The sequence below is a fragment of the Eschrichtius robustus genome, chromosome 11 (genome assembly GCF_028021215.1).
Source record: "Eschrichtius robustus isolate mEscRob2 chromosome 11, mEscRob2.pri, whole genome shotgun sequence".
Lineage (NCBI taxonomy): Eukaryota > Metazoa > Chordata > Mammalia > Artiodactyla > Eschrichtiidae > Eschrichtius > Eschrichtius robustus.
This window is the reverse complement of record NC_090834.1, coordinates 94252042-94270400: the sequence shown is the minus strand read 5'-3', so window position 1 is coordinate 94270400 and position 18359 is coordinate 94252042. Positions and strand designations below refer to the sequence as shown.

Below are 18359 nucleotides of genomic sequence, written 5' to 3'. Positions count from 1 at the left end.
AGAAGGGTGTAGTCACACTTACTAAACACATACAAAATATAGAATATAGAACAGAATGCCAATTTGCTAAACTACAGCTAGAACTATAACAAATCCTTCAAATACTTTAGTCTGTCAAATCTTTTTGTGTGGAATTTAAACTTTTTTGGTATCATAAATCTCTTTGAATATGTGATGACAAAACCAGTGAATAATCTTCTTATAAAAATACACAATCACATTTATACGAAAATGTGCATATGATTTCAAAAGATTTACAAGTCGTTTGAAATCCATTCATGAATGTCTTAGGAACCCAGGGATTGAACTATGAATTTTCATGGAAAAGCAAATTATAATTAAATAAGGTGGCTGGTAAGAAATCAAACTAAGAAAATGTGATTGTATGATTCAAATTGCTTTAACATCAGATTATAATAGTCTGATGCATCAATCATTCTCCACAATTGGATTTCAACTGTCACCAGGACTTGACAAATAACAAGAAAAACAGCAACAAGCATTCATACAGTATTGACTGTGTACCAGGCACTGTTCTAAATCCTTCTTTATGTATTAACTCATGTATCCTCACAATAATAGAGTATATAAATCAAATTATCCAACCTATAGGCAGTTTTACAGACAAGTACTATACACATTTGAATCTTTGATTTTTAAAAAGTCTCTATATTCCATTAGAGTTCACTTAGTTATGTAAGTAGTTGGTAATCTATACCAACCAACCTTTTCTTGAGCCCATTTATTCTTCCTTCCTTCCTTCCTTCCTTCTTCTTTCCTCTCTCCTTCCTTCTTTCTCTCTTTTTCTCTCTCTCTCCCTCTCATTTAATACACAGATATTTAGTATATGCCATGTGCCAGGTACTCTAATGTCATATTTAGGATACACTTTATTGCTGGTAAGGATAGATTTTTACCCTAATCTATTGTTTTCAATCACCCATTTTCATGCGGATTTTTGATAATCTACTTCTTCTCAATGTTAATTTATTTATAAGTTTTTTGGGGGGTTGGGAGGGCAAGAAGTTATTGTTGAGACCCCTCTTTACCATATATACTAAATTGTGTACTATTTTTATTTTTTTGGTTTACATATGGGTCTTATCACTAGACCGTGATAAACTTAGCTAATCAACCTGACTCCTGACTATGAATTGAAATGTGAACTACTTTTCAGTACTGCAACTCAGCAAATATTTACTGAGTACCTAGACATCATCCAGTTCCTGTCTTTAAGAAGCTTATGATTAACTAGATTGAATGCGTTCCCAAACATTTGCATTCAAACACAGATTTGATAAATGCTGTAATCTTGACACTACAGATCCTTAGGGGAAGGATGAATTAATACTGGCCAGTAAAACCAAAGAAAATCTAGTAGAAATGGTCATTGTAAAATTGTTTTGAATTTGGGTACAATTTTGAAAGAAAAATCAGGGTAGGACATCCCAGGGCATGGGAAAAACAGGAGTAAGGCTTTGAAGAGGAAAAGTAGGGAGTATATTTTTAGAATCAGAAACAGACTGCAGCCTAGACTGTACTATGGAGAACAGTGGGAGATAAGACTGGGAAAGCAGTATGGCTCAGCATCGGGGAGTGTCTTACATGTCGCACTAAGGCAGTAGTTTTCAAGAGGGCAAATTTGCCTCCCAGGGGACATTGGCAATATCTGGAGACACTGTAGATTGTCACAATTGGGGGTGTTACTGGCATCTAGTGGGTAGAGGATGCAAGAGATTTAGGCTTTATTCTGTAAGCACTGGGAAACCATTGTAGGGTTATGTTTTCTTAGACAGTTATTGTCTAGGTCCCTGTGTGTTGTTACACAAAGTGTGCAAAGTGTTACTTTGCAGATCTCCCTCAGGAATAGTATAAAAAGAAAACACCAATTTTGGAGATAAGGAAATGCATATATTAATCATTTGGTGGACCTTGAATCCAAGAAAAAAGAAAGAACAAAAAGTAAAGGGAGAGAAGTGAAGTTTTCATGCATTGGGAGGGCTCCAGCCTTAAAAATGTTAGTGCAAAAGAGAATGCAGGTATTGTTACAAACAGGCACGTTTCTGATCATTGGTACTGTCTGATTTCATTTCCTGAAGAGTGAAATATCAAGAAGTATATGGCACTTGAGGTTTTAAGCTTTTTTCCTTGGCTATGCATTTCACTAAAGCAACACAGCAAGCAACTATCATAAAAATGCAAACATAGCCCTGAACACCTCAAATCCCACCCTTTAATTCCAGAAACAAGTAGTCATCTATATTTCATTTCTTTATAAATAATCAAGCTCAGAAAGTGAACATGATCAAAAGGATTCATAAACAGCCAAAACTACGTACTAGGTATGCTTATCTCTCCTGCATCATGTGAGGCTAAACAAGCAGGGAAAAAACAAATTGATTTTATTTTTAGCCTTGCCAAGTCTTTAGCTATATTTCTAGGTCTGCTTTCCTAACATAAAGTAGATTTGACTTTCTGTTGCTAAGACAAAGTTGGAGCTGCCACCGCCTACCCCAATACCTTGCCTGATCCATGCTGTCCTTTTCGATTGTGACGGAAGAATTAGACCTTTTTCACCCAAGGATTTTCTAATTAATGGTTCAAATGTGTTCTAGAAGCAGAAATGTGATGATCAAGGGACTCTTCCATTTTAAAGAAGATCTGAGGATGATTTGACTTTCTGTCTATAAGAATTCTTGTTCTCTGCTCTAAGTGGTCTGACCTAATGGAGGGACCCGAAAGCTGAGTCAAGCCTCCTTAGTTCTGCATTACATGTGGGTATCACGTGAAGCAAATCATGGAAACAACTTAATGCATCATCTATTTTTAATTTTCAAGGCAATCGTGTTATCTTAGGCACATACAGCAGAGGGCATTGTCTGGCCAAACTTAAAACAGGGCTGCTATTGACAAGAACAGATAAAGAGAAAGAAATAAGGAAGGATTTTCCTTCCAAAAAAATAAAGAAAATTTTAAAAATAAAAATAAACAAAGAGAGCAAGAAGACAATGAAATGAACTATATATTGCTTTGTTCTCTCCACCTTTTCTCTGTAGGAAGACTTCTATGAAAATAACTAAAAACTGGACAAGGATCATTCCAGAAATTAATGAAATTTCTATTATGTGAGTTGGACTCTACTAGATGCTAAGGATCAATTAGTAAATATGACATTATTTAGATCCTCAGTGAGCGTATAGCCTTAATTATCTACAAACTGCTTCCATCTGCTTGAACACTCATGCATTCATTCATGCATTTAACAAATGTTTGATGAGTATTTTTCTGGAAGAATATCACTAGAGTAGATAAGACTCTCCTCCAAGGAACTTAACATTCCACTCAGGTGAGACAGGCAGTAAGAAAATAAACATTGAAATATATGAGTAAAGTATTAAATTAGAAGTACTCTGATGACAGTTAAAATGGTAATCTGATTGATGGTGATGGAGGGTCTGCTTTAGGCTGGGTGATCAAGAAAGAATTTTCTGAGAAAGTAAAATTTAAAGGGAGTCTTGAATGACAAGGAATATCAACCATGCAAAAACCAAAGGACACGTGTTGCAGGCAGAGGGAACCTTAGTGCAAAGGTCATGAGAAAGGAAAAGGCTTGGAGCATTTGAAGAACAAAGAAAATTCAATATGGTTGAAGACAGAAGGCAAAATGAAGAGAAGTTGAAAGATAAGAGAGATTAGGCAACTATCAGATAATCATATGTTGGAGGCCAAAACAGTTTACAATTTGCTCTAAAAGGGTATGAAGTCAATAGGAGCATTTTCAGCTGAAGAATGACATGAACATATTTATATTTGTAAACTTCATTCTACATGCTGTATGAAGAATTAATTGTGGTAAAGCAATTGCAAAAGTAAAGAAACTGGTAAGAGGGTGTTTCAGTGGTCCAAGTTAGAAATGAAGATGATTTGGCTAGAAAGGGACAATGAGGAAACGTAGATAGACACTTATATTTTAATAGTAAAGTCAGTATTTTAATGAATAGGGTTGTGCTGAATGTAAATAAAAGAAAAGTCAAGGAAGATCCTTACATTTTTGCCTTGAGCAATTGGATATGTGGTAATGGCATTTACGAAGGTGCAGGGCAGGTTTGGGAATTTTCTTTCAGTATATGGTACACCGTTTAATTCATATAATCCTCTCAATGTCTATTAATGTTATCATCACTCCCACTTAGGAAGGTGCAGTTCAGAGAAAGCTAATTTACCAAAGAATGGTTATGCCAAAGAATACTTGGCCAACCCTCTAACTCACCTCATTTTACTCTAAATCTGGTTTTTGTTCCACTAGGTTTTGCTGATATAGATTGGGTGTCTTTCTATGCTTCAACATTGTTTCAAGTTGGAAAGTACAGTATGTCCTCAAGAAACCAAAACTGAATGTGTGTTTCATAGTCCTTTTTGCATAATTTACAACGTGGACATGGGCAGCATTAGAGATCAAAAATGCATCTTTCCTTACTTGTGCGTCAGAGTTTCAAAAGTGATACCCTGCTCCCTCTGTGTAAACCGGTATTTTTTAATGAGACTACATACAGAAGCTAATTTTGCCTTCACTGGCATTTCATGCTCTACAGGATTTCAACTAGGGATGATTAATTTGAAGCTATACATGTCTGAGTAGTCAGATAATCAGATTGAAGATCAGTTCCATTCTGTTCTAAAGTAATGCTAAAGATGTCGATTATTGAAGTCATCTGACTTTACCATCAACCACTCCTCTTTCCAATTTCTTTTATGCACAAGGATGGAGACTTCCTAAAATAATGCTCTCACCAATGCCCTTCCTGCTTAAGAGCCTGGAGTGTCTTCCTAAGTTTCTTTATTGAAGCAAATCCAAACTCTCCTACCAGGCATTCAGTGCCCCTCAGTTGGGCCAACTTAACTATTTAAATTCTGCTGTATAAGTCTTCTGCTTCCATTAAGTCATTTTTCTTTTATTTCATGCTCCTACTCCTCTTCTTTTACAAGTCATCTATGCCTTCCTCTACCACCTGCCTCAATGCAAGGTTATATCCCTTTAAGGACCTACATAAAATCCCAAACCCTCTTCTTAAAACTTTTTCTGATTATCTATGACATTTAAATGTTTTATGACATTTAAATATCAAATACACTGATTTACATTAGTACCTAGATACACATATGTACACTTTCTATTCTTGATAGGTATCTATGCATTTGTATTACAGCTCCATTAAGTTTGTAAAGTTCTAGAAGGCATGGTCACCTTAGCTCTTTTCTATCCCTTCTTATACTCTCCAGAATGTAGCAACATGTTAGCCACATGGGTTGTTATGGTTTTTTCTTACATTAATACATAGTTCTCTCCACTCACTGCTTTTTCTTATCTAATGATATTGTAATCTTGTCAACTTCTAAACACTAAACACATGTATTCCTTTACTATAAGTTAGGTAAGTCTTCTAGAAAAGTGAAAATGCAGATCCAGGTGGTTTTTCTTTCCTTAAAAATCAATTTTTAAAAATCCCAACTTTTTCTAGAAACATTGCAAGGTCAGTGTATATAGCCAAAGAGCCTCCTGTTGACTTGACGGGTTCAGTACCCAGGTTACAGCCATTTAAACCTTGTATCACTTCCATTACATTTGCCTTGAGGGTCAGCCCTGGGCGTATTTACAAAAATTTTCTTTCTCTGTAAATGTGTGGAACCATATATTCCTGCATGAGGGGAAGAAAGCTCAACAGATTTGCAAAACTGGTTTTCGAGTGGGAAAAAATAATGAACTATATTAGGAAATAGTTGTAAAATAAATTTGATTTGGGAGGTGAGCTATCTTTGATAATGATGTTATTTAATTTGTTGCTTTTCCTTTTCCTGTGTATTCTAGCACTCTTTAAAATTTAAAGAGCTATCCAGAGACATGATTACAATGGAAAGCCTTCTTAGCAAGGTGGGGATGAGCCTCGCCCCCTTTCTTATAAGCAAATCATTTTGCCTCATCTTACTTTGTTCTCTTTGGTAGGTCTCAGGTATATAATGGTATAAGAAATCAGAATTTTTCTGTCTTATTTGCCTTTTCTTTGCTCTTGGTTTGGGGAAGCGGGAGATAGCGAGAAATAGAGAGAGAGAGGAGAATGACTATGAAAGCATCAGGTAGGTCTGGCTGTAAGTAACCACGAAAATAATGAACTGTTTATACTGTAAGGAATTGATTATTGCACATAATAACAAAACACAGAGGAAAAACTGCTACAGGATTCATTTATTTAGCTGCTTGTCACAATATCAGAAACGCAAATTCTTCCCCTCTTTCCATGTTTTCCTTCCTTAGTACATCAGCTTTGTCCTCAGGCTGCCTCCTCTCTTGGCCACAAGATGGCTGCAGCAACTCTCCGTATCTTATACCCACAACAATTCCCAGAAACAGAACAAAGAACTACTCCTTCCCCTTGTCTTTCTTCATATTAGTGGGAGAAAAAAAAAAAAAATCCCAGAACCCCCTCAGCTGACCTCTCCTCGCATCTCATTGGCCGAATTGTGTCACATGTCCAGACCTGATCAGTCTCTGGCAATACGAATGGTACAACCAATGTTTATTTAGACAAGAACTCAGCAAACTATAGTCCAAAGGTTAGTCCACCATCTGTTTTTGAATGCCTTGTGAGCTGAGAGTGTTTCGGAATTTTTAAATAGTTGAAAAAAAATTTTAAGATAATTTTGAGACATATGAAAATTATATACAATTCAAATTTCAGTGCCCATAAATAGTTTAACTGGAACATAGCCATGCACATTCATTTACCTTTGTCTAGAACTACTTTCAAGCTACAATGGCAGAGTAGAGTAGTTGCTACTGGAGACCATATGGCCTATAAAGCCTCAACTATTTACTATCTGGCCCTTTACAGAAAAAGTTTGCCTAGTCCTAGCTTAAACCAAATTCTATTAACTCATCAAGTTTGGGCCAGCCTCTCCCAAAGCAGATAATATAGTTTTGTGATTTTTTTTTTTTTTTTTTTTTAGGATGAAAGTGAATATTCCTAAGCAAAATTTTCTAGGGAAAGAGTATGGGAGTAGGATGTTGGGTTGGCAACAAATTCAGAGAGAGAGAGACAGACAGACAGAAAGATTGGAGTTCAAGCATATTTTAAGTGAATAACTCATCTTTAGTTCTGTTGAAAAAGTTGATTCTGAAAATGTCACCAACACAAACTGTTAGTAAGACAGAGCTGAGTTTTTGGCTTACTAAGGGGAAGCACCACCCCACAGAGGTCCAGGAGAGTCTATGGATGGAATGGTGAAGATTAAGCCAGAATTTATTGAGAACTGGAAGTTTGATTTTTAGGAGAATTGTTCAATGTGGGAACTTGATGAGGATCAGGTAAGAATTATGATACAACAATCCAGGAGTGGAGAAAACACCGAGGTGAAGCAAAAGATTCAAAAAATCCTAGAGCACAGACTTCTGTTAATGCTTTCCATGAAAGAGTTGATCGATCTTTGGGCAAGTTTCTCTAAGGACAATGAAACTGCTTTGGCAGGAGAATTTCAGAAGAGGATAGAGATGCTGATAGAGACCATGGCAGAGCTAAGTCAAGTTGATGTTGATAGTGAGGTATGGTGTGGAGGTCTCAGTCTCCTATCTAAATGTGGGGTTTTGCTTCTCAATGTTTAGGGAGGTTTGTTGCAGATACATATGATTGTGAGTATGTGGTCTGTTGAGATGGAAGGGCTGATTGTGGTTAACTAAATGTATCTTTCTCCCACCTCGCTTGCAAACTAGTTCCATTGTCTAGACAACAGTCTATGCTGACTTAGCAATGATACTGTGCTAAACAAAGCATCCCCATTAGCTACTCTCCCTCCTGCAGTTCCTCCTGTGTCTTTCAGTGCACTGAAGCATGGGTAAGGAAAGAAGAAAGGTCTGTTGACCAAAAGTCAGGATATCCTCTGGGACAAGGCTAAAAGTATTATAGTTTAATTCAAAACCCACACAGATCCATTTGTAAATAAATGCTATGAGATGACATCGTAATGGAAGTGTGTACCTTTAAATTGATTTCCTTTTGATGTGATAAAAACATCTTCTGAAAGAGATGTTGAAACCTGGCTTTTGATGGAAAGTAACATAATTTAGATTTTAAAATAGAAAACCTTTTGTTGATAGTAGTTTACTCGATTCAGCGCATGTACCAAGCTTTATTTGCTGCACGTTATAAATTAGCTTTGAACCAACTATAATTCATAAATTGTTACTTATGACTGATTTACAGGCAATCTCATTAATTGCAATAGCAAAAAAGACCTTGAAGTAAGCAAGAAATAGAAAATAAAATAACCCGGGGATTGAAAACCGGGAGACGCCTATACTCTACAATTAAGAGCAATGTATCATATTTCGGTATGTTTTACTGATAGTATGTTTCTGATAATTTACTGATAGTACGTTTCTGGTCATTCCAGTTCATCCTTACCACAGCTTTGAATAATAAGTATTAGTGTTATTCCTATCTTATATAAGAGGAAGAAGCTCCCATCACTTTTTATTTTAAAATGTAATAAATATTTATTACTTATTATGAGCCAGTAATTTTATCTGTATTATGTGACAGTGCTAACAAAAGCCTTTTGAGTAAGTAACTCTGTTGTTTCCCTTTTACAGATGTGGAAAGTAAGCTATAGACAGGTGAAGTAACTCTCCCAGTTGTAGGGTCATGGGGGTTCAAGCAGGCATATAAATTCAGTGTCTTCATGAGCCTTTTCTCTGACCACCGGACATGGCTGCCTTTGTTATTTCATATTTTAAAGGGATAAAGGTAGCAAATGGCAGAATAAGGACTTATCTTTTTCACTTTTGTGCTATTTCCAGTCAACCAGTTATTTTCACCTCTGTTGCCAGAGACCCTAGGATTCTAGAGAGAGTCATGGGGTGGGAGGTGGGAGGAGGGATGGAGGAGTAGGGCCCTATGACCCCAATCCTAAAAGCGTCTATCAATTAATATATTAGAGATTTTATGTGCTGTTCTTTTTTCTTTCTTTCTTTTTTTAAAAAAATTCCCACTTACCTTCAGAAGTGTGTTTTGGGGAAAGGGGAACATATGCAATGAAAATACTGAATCACATGAATGAAAAATTTTCAGTGGTCATGATCACTGGCAATTTAAATAACATTCTACTTAAAATGGAAATCTTCAAGTGTTTTTAAGGTTGTGTTTAAATTTACAATGAAAGATAACTCCTAATCTAACTCAGGATGAGAAGCCTGCCAGCCACATTGTTGTGGTGTGAATAATTTCAGTGGGTTCTGGAACACAGGAGCTATCCCAGTTGCCTGGTATCTAGCCCTGGGATGAAGAGGGCAGAGGGGTAGTGGCTCAAGTGTAAAGAGACCTGTAAAAACTGATAAAGGAAATTGTTGGGGTACTGACTTCATGGTTGATTTGAATATGAAAGGCATGCCTGTGGGCCCGTCCTTTACTATCTCTAGGAATTAGCTAGCCCTTGGAGCGGTAGTCTCTCCAGGATAAGCAAAGCCCCATATCAAAACATCAGAAAATACAGAAAATAAAAGGCGTGATTAATACATTGGTACACATCACTATGCCAGGTACTGTGTTGTCAGGAGGCTAAGAAGAGACCATGAGACATGGCCTCTGTCCTCAGGGAGCTCACAAGCTAGTGCAGGAAACAGACCCAGGGACAAATGATCATAGTACTGAATGGTGTGAAAAGTCAACCTAGAGCTGGAAGAGCCCGGAGAAAGGCAGCAAGTCAGTTTGCCACAGAAGGCTGGAAGAAAGAGTAACAACTCAGCACCTAGTGGTCAAATTTCTTTGCTGCCATAGGGAAGGAGACCAAAACAAGCCTCTGAAGCCAGAAAGCATCGATGACTTTAAACCTCACCTTCTTGAGATTCAGGTCCTTTTCTGCAGTTCTGTGAATGTGGGTGTATATTTAAGGGCTGCTAATGGCAGATACCTTTACTGAGTGAAGAATCTCTTTTTATAGGAAAAGGGCCTCTTCTCTGTCTTGTGTACTCTATGAAGATGTAGTTATTTTTACAAATGCTAATTAACATTGAGAAGCTCACCACTGGTAGAAGGGTTATACTCCTAAAGAGGAGACAGACAGCCCTTCTCTCCTCAAGACCTTGAATGGTAGGCGTGGAAGAGATGACCAAAAACCTCCACTTGTCTCTGGCATTGACTTTTCTCTAAGGCTCACTTGGAGCAGTTGGAGGATCTTCCTAATTTTTCTCCTTGCTGCTGGTTTCTTCCAAAACTTTTCTGTCTCCCTGTTCATCTAACATCATCATTCTTAAAAACAAAGCTGATGATAGCATTTCTTTGTATAAACAGAATATGTCGCCTGTAGGATAAAACGGGGACTCTTAAGCTTGGCATAACCAACTCTTCAGTCTGGACCCGATCTCATCCCAGCGTCTTTCCCATTCTCTTCCCCAGGCTTTCCATTCTCCCACCGCAGAGGAATTTTTATGGTTCCTTGGTTGTACTAGCATCCTTCATGTTTCCTTGTCTTAGCTCAGTCTGGCCCCTCTGCTCTTCTTTCTTTTCTTTATCAATTTCTTTTACAAAATCTAGATCAGATGACCCTCCTCTTTGAAAATCCCCTGATTTACCAGCACAGATTGAGTTACTCTGACTTCAGCGCCCTCCTACCAATGTGGCTTGGTCTCAGAGCAATGAACATACATTATTTTGTTTCATCTGTTTGCCTATCTGTCTTACCTTCTGAATTATAATTCCCTCAAGGATGAGGATTATATTCTTCACCCTTGTATGCTCAGTACTTAGCAAAATGTCTGGCTAAGGGAAACAACAAAACAGTAGTAGTAATAATAATAATATCTAATATTATTGAGTTCTTTCCACATGGAAGGCATTATTCTAAGCCCTTATGAACATTAACTAATTTTACTCTGACAATAACACTAAGGGTTATGTAATTATGTCATTCCCATTTTGCAAGTAAGATTGAGCCATGGAGAGGGTAAGTAACCTGCCCAAGGTGACACATAATAAATACTAAATTATTGTCTTAGTGCCTTTTTGAATTGGATATGGTGAGCCTCCACACTTTGTTTTCTTCCCAGGAGATTCACAGAAGAGGCACTGTTTATTGAGATGAGAAATTTGGGAGAAGTCATTACACAGGTGCCCAATCCATGATAAGCCAGTTGAGTGGGGTTTATACTGGGTAACACAAGCTTTGGAATTCCTCTTTGTGCCAGAAGAGTTGCGGAAAGTGAGTTGTTTTATTTCCTTCCCAGAAATCTACTTAAAATCAGTAAGAGTAGGGACATAATACATATATAATACAGTTATACTAAGATTTTTTTCTGTGCATAAACATTATGTTTCATGGGGTGTGATTTAATTTGTGGTATATCTACCTATAGGTAGCAGTTGGCTCTGTTGTCATGAGATTTTGTATATGAACATCTCTAGAAATTTATGTATATTTGTGCATGTCATTATTTCAGTGTATTTTCACAGGTACCATATGATAAGTTGCCAGTGTTTACAGCTCAGGTCACCCCCAAAGGAAAGGTATTTTAACAAAATTAATTGTGAAAAATATTTTGCTTTTGCCATCATTCTTGCAGAAACTTTTTCATGGAGCTTTTGAGATCATATTCTCCTGGACCGATGAGCTGACGGTCTAAGTCCTGGTTCTGTACTTACTAACCATGTGACTGCATGCATGTTACTTCCCCTACTATTAAATTTCTTCATCGTGAAAATGGAGTCTATAACAGTTCCTTCCTCAGAGGAGTACTGTAAGGATAAGAAAGGATCAGGGCATGCAGCCTGTGCAATTTCAAAGGGCCCCATACTCAGAGGGGCCCATGCTTGGCTTCATGCTCTACTGTAACTGATTTGAAATTCTTAATAATTTTTAACAAGACATCCCACGTTTTCATTTTGCCTTGAGCCCTGCAAGTTATGTAGCCATTCTTGGATAGGATTGTTTGTGAAGTCCATAGCCTGTGGTGCCTGGCACAGACTAATCCTCAATAAAATGCCAGCTATTAATAGTTTTGCAAGGGAATTTTTAGTTTATTGGTATAGCCCCCACCCCAATTTTATTTTCTGAACTTTTCCAATCTGGTCTGGACATTGAGCCTAATTGTGGGGTACATTTCCTAGGTCCTCATGCATTCAGGTCAGACTTGGTTGATAAACACTACAGTAAGGCCCTCTACCTCATTCTTCCATTTCTCTGTGATTGCACATCTGATGGAATATTGGCTGTGGATGGCTGCTAACTCAAAGTACAGAGACACTTCTCTATAAACATAAGCCACATCGCTTAATAAATGACACTACATACAGTGACTCCAGAAAGACATCTGGAGGAGATCTAATACTCTTTTTTGCTCTCATTGTATTACAGATTATTTGAACTCCAGAAGGACCAACACCAGATAAATTATGAATGTTGAACAAGATGACCTTACATCCACAGCAGATAATGATAGGTCCTAGGTTGAACAGGGCCTTATTTGACCCCCTGCTTGTGGTGCTGCTGGCTCTTCAGCTTCTTGTGGTGGCTGGTCTGGTGCGGGCTCAAACCTGCCCTTCCGTCTGCTCCTGCAGCAACCAGTTCAGCAAGGTGATTTGCGTGCGGAAAAACCTACGTGAGGTTCCAGATGGCATCTCCACCAACACCCGGCTGCTGAACCTCCATGAGAACCAAATCCAGATCATCAAAGTGAACAGCTTCAAGCACTTGAGGCACCTGGAAATCCTACAGTTGAGTAGGAATCATATCAGAACAATTGAAATTGGGGCCTTCAATGGTCTGGCAAACCTCAACACCCTGGAACTCTTTGACAATCGTCTTACGACCATCCCAAATGGAGCTTTTGTATATTTGTCTAAACTGAAGGAGCTCTGGTTGCGAAACAACCCCATCGAAAGCATCCCTTCTTATGCTTTTAACAGAATCCCTTCTTTGCGCCGGCTAGACTTAGGGGAATTAAAAAGGCTTTCGTATATCTCAGAAGGTGCCTTTGAAGGTCTGTCCAACTTGAGGTATTTGAACCTTGCCATGTGCAACCTCCGAGAAATCCCTAACCTCACGCCGCTCATAAAACTAGATGAGCTGGATCTTTCTGGGAATCATCTGTCTGCCATCAGGCCTGGCTCTTTCCAGGGGTTGATGCACCTTCAAAAACTGTGGATGATACAGTCCCAGATTCAAGTGATTGAACGGAATGCCTTTGATAACCTTCAGTCACTGGTGGAGATCAACCTGGCACACAACAATCTAACATTACTGCCTCATGACCTCTTCACACCCTTGCATCATCTAGAACGGATACACTTACATCACAACCCCTGGAACTGTAACTGTGACATACTGTGGCTCAGCTGGTGGATAAAAGACATGGCCCCCTCCAACACAGCTTGCTGTGCCCGGTGTAACACCCCTCCCAATCTGAAAGGGAGGTACATTGGGGAGCTTGACCAGAATTATTTCACATGCTATGCTCCTGTCATTGTGGAGCCCCCAGCAGACCTCAATGTCACTGAAGGCATGGCAGCTGAGCTGAAATGTCGGGCCTCCACGTCCCTGACTTCTGTATCTTGGATTACTCCAAACGGAACAGTCATGACACATGGGGCGTACAAAGTGCGGATAGCCGTGCTCAGCGATGGCACGTTAAACTTCACGAATGTAACCGTGCAAGATACAGGCATGTACACGTGTATGGTGAGTAATTCTGTTGGAAATACCACTGCTTCGGCCACCCTGAATGTTACTGCAGCAAACACTACTCCCTTCTCGTACTTTTCAACCGTCACAGTAGAGACTATGGAACCTTCTCAGGATGAGGCAAGGACCACAGATAACAATGTGGGTCCCACTCCGGTGATTGACTGGGAGACCACCAACGTGACCACCTCTCTCACGCCACAGAGCACAAGGTCAACAGAAAAAACATTCACCATCCCCGTGACTGATATAAACAGTGGGATCCCAGGAATCGATGAAGTCATGAAGACTACCAAAATCATCATTGGCTGTTTTGTGGCCATCACGCTCATGGCTGCAGTGATGCTGGTCATCTTCTACAAGATGAGGAAGCAGCACCATCGGCAAAACCATCATGCCCCAACGAGGACTGTTGAAATCATTAATGTGGATGATGAGATTACAGGAGACACACCCATGGAAAGCCACCTGCCCATGCCTGCTATTGAGCATGAGCACCTAAACCACTACAACTCCTACAAATCTCCCTTCAACCACACAACAACAGTTAACACAATAAATTCAATACACAGTTCAGTGCATGAACCGTTATTGATCCGAATGAACTCTAAAGACAATGTCCAAGAGACTCAAATCTAAAACATTTACAGTTATGAAAAACAAACAATCAAAAAAAAAAAAAAAGACAGTTTATTAAAAATGACACAAATGACTGGGCTAAATCTACTGTTTCAAAAAAGTGTCTTTACAAAAAAAAAACAAAAAAGAAAAGAAATTTATTTATTAAAAATTCTATTGTGATCTAAAGCAGACAAAATTATGTGTATTCCTCAGAACCTGTTTTTGCTGCACTTATTTACTATTTTCCCACATCTTGTCCCTGCCTTTCCCAATCGCCATATTTTTCATAGGAGATCTCAATTCCCTAAAGAACTGGTCTAGGAAATTTTGTAAGAATTCTGTTACACTTTGAGATTTTTATGGTGAATTCTAGTGGTGAGAGCCAGTCTATTTTGTCTTTCTTTTTTTTCCTCTGTCTTTTCTTTTCCCCCTCTCATGCCCTTATGAAGTAGTCCAATGGGGAATGCAATATTAGAAATAGATTTTTAAGAGAGAACAAGGAAAAAATGCAAGCTCTTATATTTTTCATGTAATGACCTGTTCTGTATTTATGAGGAGGACCATTCAATGGAAAACAAAAAGTAAGCAAACAACAGATTAATTTACATATGAGCATCTACAAAACCCATGATCTTTTAAACAAATCTAGAACCTGAATTTGTAGTTCAAAAGCTAAAAATAAGATTATAAATAAAATATTGTTGGTTTTTCTGTACCTGGACACAACTCATTTGTAGTATGGCTCAAATGTGAGAAACTTGAAGGTAATTAGATTTCCTACTTTCTAAGAAAGATAATATTATAGTAATCTCCAATCACAGCACCAATCTCTACAGGGTCCTGTTTCATTGGATGACTTGAGTTTCTGATCTATATTCAAGGATGCTGTGGTGTTTTTTCCTTCTCATTAGGGTCACCCTTTGTAGAATGCTCAGATTAAAAAATGATGATTTTGTGAAGTAAATTCAACTCCACTTGAAAGAAAGTTTCAGTATAATTTATTCTCTGTCTCCTGAATAAAATTCTGCTGGCTAAATGAAGTGCAACCACAGAATGCAAAGGTACACTAAATTATCCAAGTTGAAAAATCATTTTTGGTGCTGAGTGTCAGCAAACTCAGTTCAATTCAACAATAATTATTAAAGACCTACTGTGTGTTAAACAGTGATGTTAGTGTGTGGACACACTATTAACAAGACCTGGTTTCTGATTTTGAATCACTCACAATCTACATAATATGATTAAAGAAATATCAGTTTATTACTGGGGGCTAGCTTTAATTTTACAGTTAGGTGGAAGGCTGAAAATCAGGACCCTAGAGTTTCAAAATATCAGGTTACTGTTATTACCAAAACCTCCTCATGGTTTCTTCCATCCTTCTGGAAGAGCTGACTCTCTTCTTCCAAATGCAGGGCTGTAGGGCTGTAAAGAAGTGTATGGATTTGTTGTGACAGATGGATGCTTACCAAGAGGTAGCAATGCTAATACACTGGTAATTCACTAAAGGTACTTCAAGGAACTGGAGGAATTTTTTGGTAGGAAACATACACTAGCTTCCAAGTTAAAAAGGAACTTTCTGGTTACTGGCACCTCAGCACTCTTCTGATATTTTAATATAGTATGTATCTGACTTCTGTCTTTATCTATGTGAAGCATAGTGAAAATATACATCTCTTATTACTGGCCCTTGAAAACTGCCACCTCATTGGTGAGACAAGAGTTGACTAAGCTAGGGAAAACTTCAGCTCCTGATGAATGAGCAGCTTGCATACTCACACATAACTCCGCAGGCTGGACCTCACAGCAGGGTTTTGTGATCTCCAGGTGTGAAAAACCAATCATTACTAGCAAAATAGGTCAGAGAACTGGGAGGAAGAGATAGCAAATGAATGAGACCACACAAGGATCTTGCCTCTATTTTTTGATCACCATTCTTTAGGGGTTTTTTCTCCCTCATTTCCTACCTCCCTTTGTTAGGAACACAGTTCGCATTTGCTTTTACTGTGGAGAAGACTCAAGAAAAGGGAAAACCCATGCTGGCTGTCATTTGTCAAGCTATTCAGTATTGAATGTACTTAATATATTTCTAAGCTGTAGATCAGTTTAGAAACCAACCAACCAAACAACTCACCAAGGAATATCTAGTGCTAATGCAAAGAAGACTGGTATAAATCCATAAGGGAAAGAATCCTGCCTTCTCTACTTGGTTTGTGCTCTCCAAGCTCTGTCTTTGCTGATTGTAAGCCTTCTTTCATTTGAGCTTATAATTCTTAAGGAGTTAGCTCCAGCACACAATTCCTTTCAACTGTGAGGGGTGGCTGAGCAGTTAGATAAATTCTACCAGAATGAAAGGTGAACTTGAACTAAAAATTTAGGTAAGAAAGTCAAGCATACAATTCAGTCCCGTAAGAGATTGTAGTTGCCCTAATGAATACATATTAGAAAATATTTTTAAAACTATACATATATTGATGAAAGATTGGTTAAGCCAAACTTGACTTTTACAGTCAATTTAGAAATCCTTTTGACAAAAGTTCCTCACTGCAGGTTTTGGGGATGAAAGGTATAGTGTTATAATTGTATTATTTAAAAGACACTAAAACGAATTCTAAATGTGTATGATTAGCAGTGTCTGTATTTGCTCTGAATCATGTACTTGGCTTTGGGTGCCTCAATAAGGTAGCTGCACTAATTAGAGTCCATCACACAAAGTGGACTTCCTCGGTACAGCAGAAAGCCCATGTGACTGTTTAAATATCTGGTCTATCCTTGTAGCAAAACACACTTCTATTTCTGTCGCTCTTTTTATTCTAAACAAAGGCAACCAAGTGGCAGTATTCTTAAATACTCATGTGCATCAAAAATATGCCATTGACAATTAACCAAGTTAAAATAACCTAGTGACAATTTTAGTATGTATGTATATATATATATATATATATATATATATATATATATATATATATATATATATATATATATATATATATATATATTTCCTACTAAAGTTATGCAGTTTACTTTGGGAAAACATCAAAGAATGCTTTAGAAAGAAGCTTCTCCAACAGTTTTTTCTATTCCGGAATCTTACTCTTTTATACCTGGCTATCACCTCAATCTCCTAAATTCTTTTGAATGTGTCCAAACACATTTGTGGTGACAAAATATTAGAAGAATTTGGTATAATTCACACACATAGGCTCTGATATAGCTTTAATCGTTTTCTCTCATATTCTGAATATTCCGGAATCAAATATCATCTTTTCCAAAGATTGAACTAGGTAATTAGAACTTTAGATTGAAACATTGATCAATACTTTTTTTGAGGAAGAAAATGTTGCTAGTCCATGATTGGTTTTAGGCCTTATAATCAAAGAGTTAAAAATCAGGCTATTATTTAAAACCTACAGACTATGAAATTCTGAATATAGATCTGTTGGGAAATAACTTGACAATGGAAGGGTTATTTACATAGGAGAAAGAAAAGGAAAGAGACATTTATAGAACAGGATTTACTGAAACATGAAAAAAAAATATTAAGTGGATGGCCCCAAGTTATCCAACATTTCCAAGGTAAATATTGATCAAGGTGAAAAAAAAAAAAAAAAACCCTGAATACTTTATCCTCTTGAGATAATCTTCAACATACTTATATAAATAAAAGAGTCAGATGAGTGCTTATGAGCAGTGTGGTGCTTTGAAGCAATGTAATTTTTATTGTTTTTGTTTATTTTTATTTTTTTATTTATCTTTTTATACAGCAGGTTCTTATTAGTCATCAATTTTATACACATCAGTGGATACATGTCAATCCTAATCGCCCAGTTGATCCCACCCCCACCCCCACCCCCCGCTGCTTTCCCCCCTTGGTGTCCATACGTTTGTTCTCTACATCTGTGTCTCAATTTCTGCCCTGCAAACTGGTTCATCTGTACCATTTTTCTAGGTTCCACATATATGCATTAATATACGATATTTGTTTTTCTCTTTCTGACTTACTTCACTCTGTATGACAG

At 37.7% G+C, this 18359-nt stretch overlaps 1 protein-coding gene across 1 annotated transcript in view; it reads left to right on the top strand.

Annotated features, from left to right (window-relative positions):
- The window catches only part of LRRC4C (leucine rich repeat containing 4C), a 35077-nt gene extending 20716 nt beyond the window's left edge, over positions 1-14361 (top strand). The window contains exon 2 of the mRNA XM_068555494.1: positions 12397-14361. Within this exon, the coding sequence (XP_068411595.1) occupies positions 12439-14361 (1923 nt within the window). The 5' untranslated portion in view covers positions 12397-12438. The remainder of the gene's footprint in view (positions 1-12396) is intronic.
- The last annotated feature ends 3998 nt before the right edge of the window (positions 14362-18359 follow it).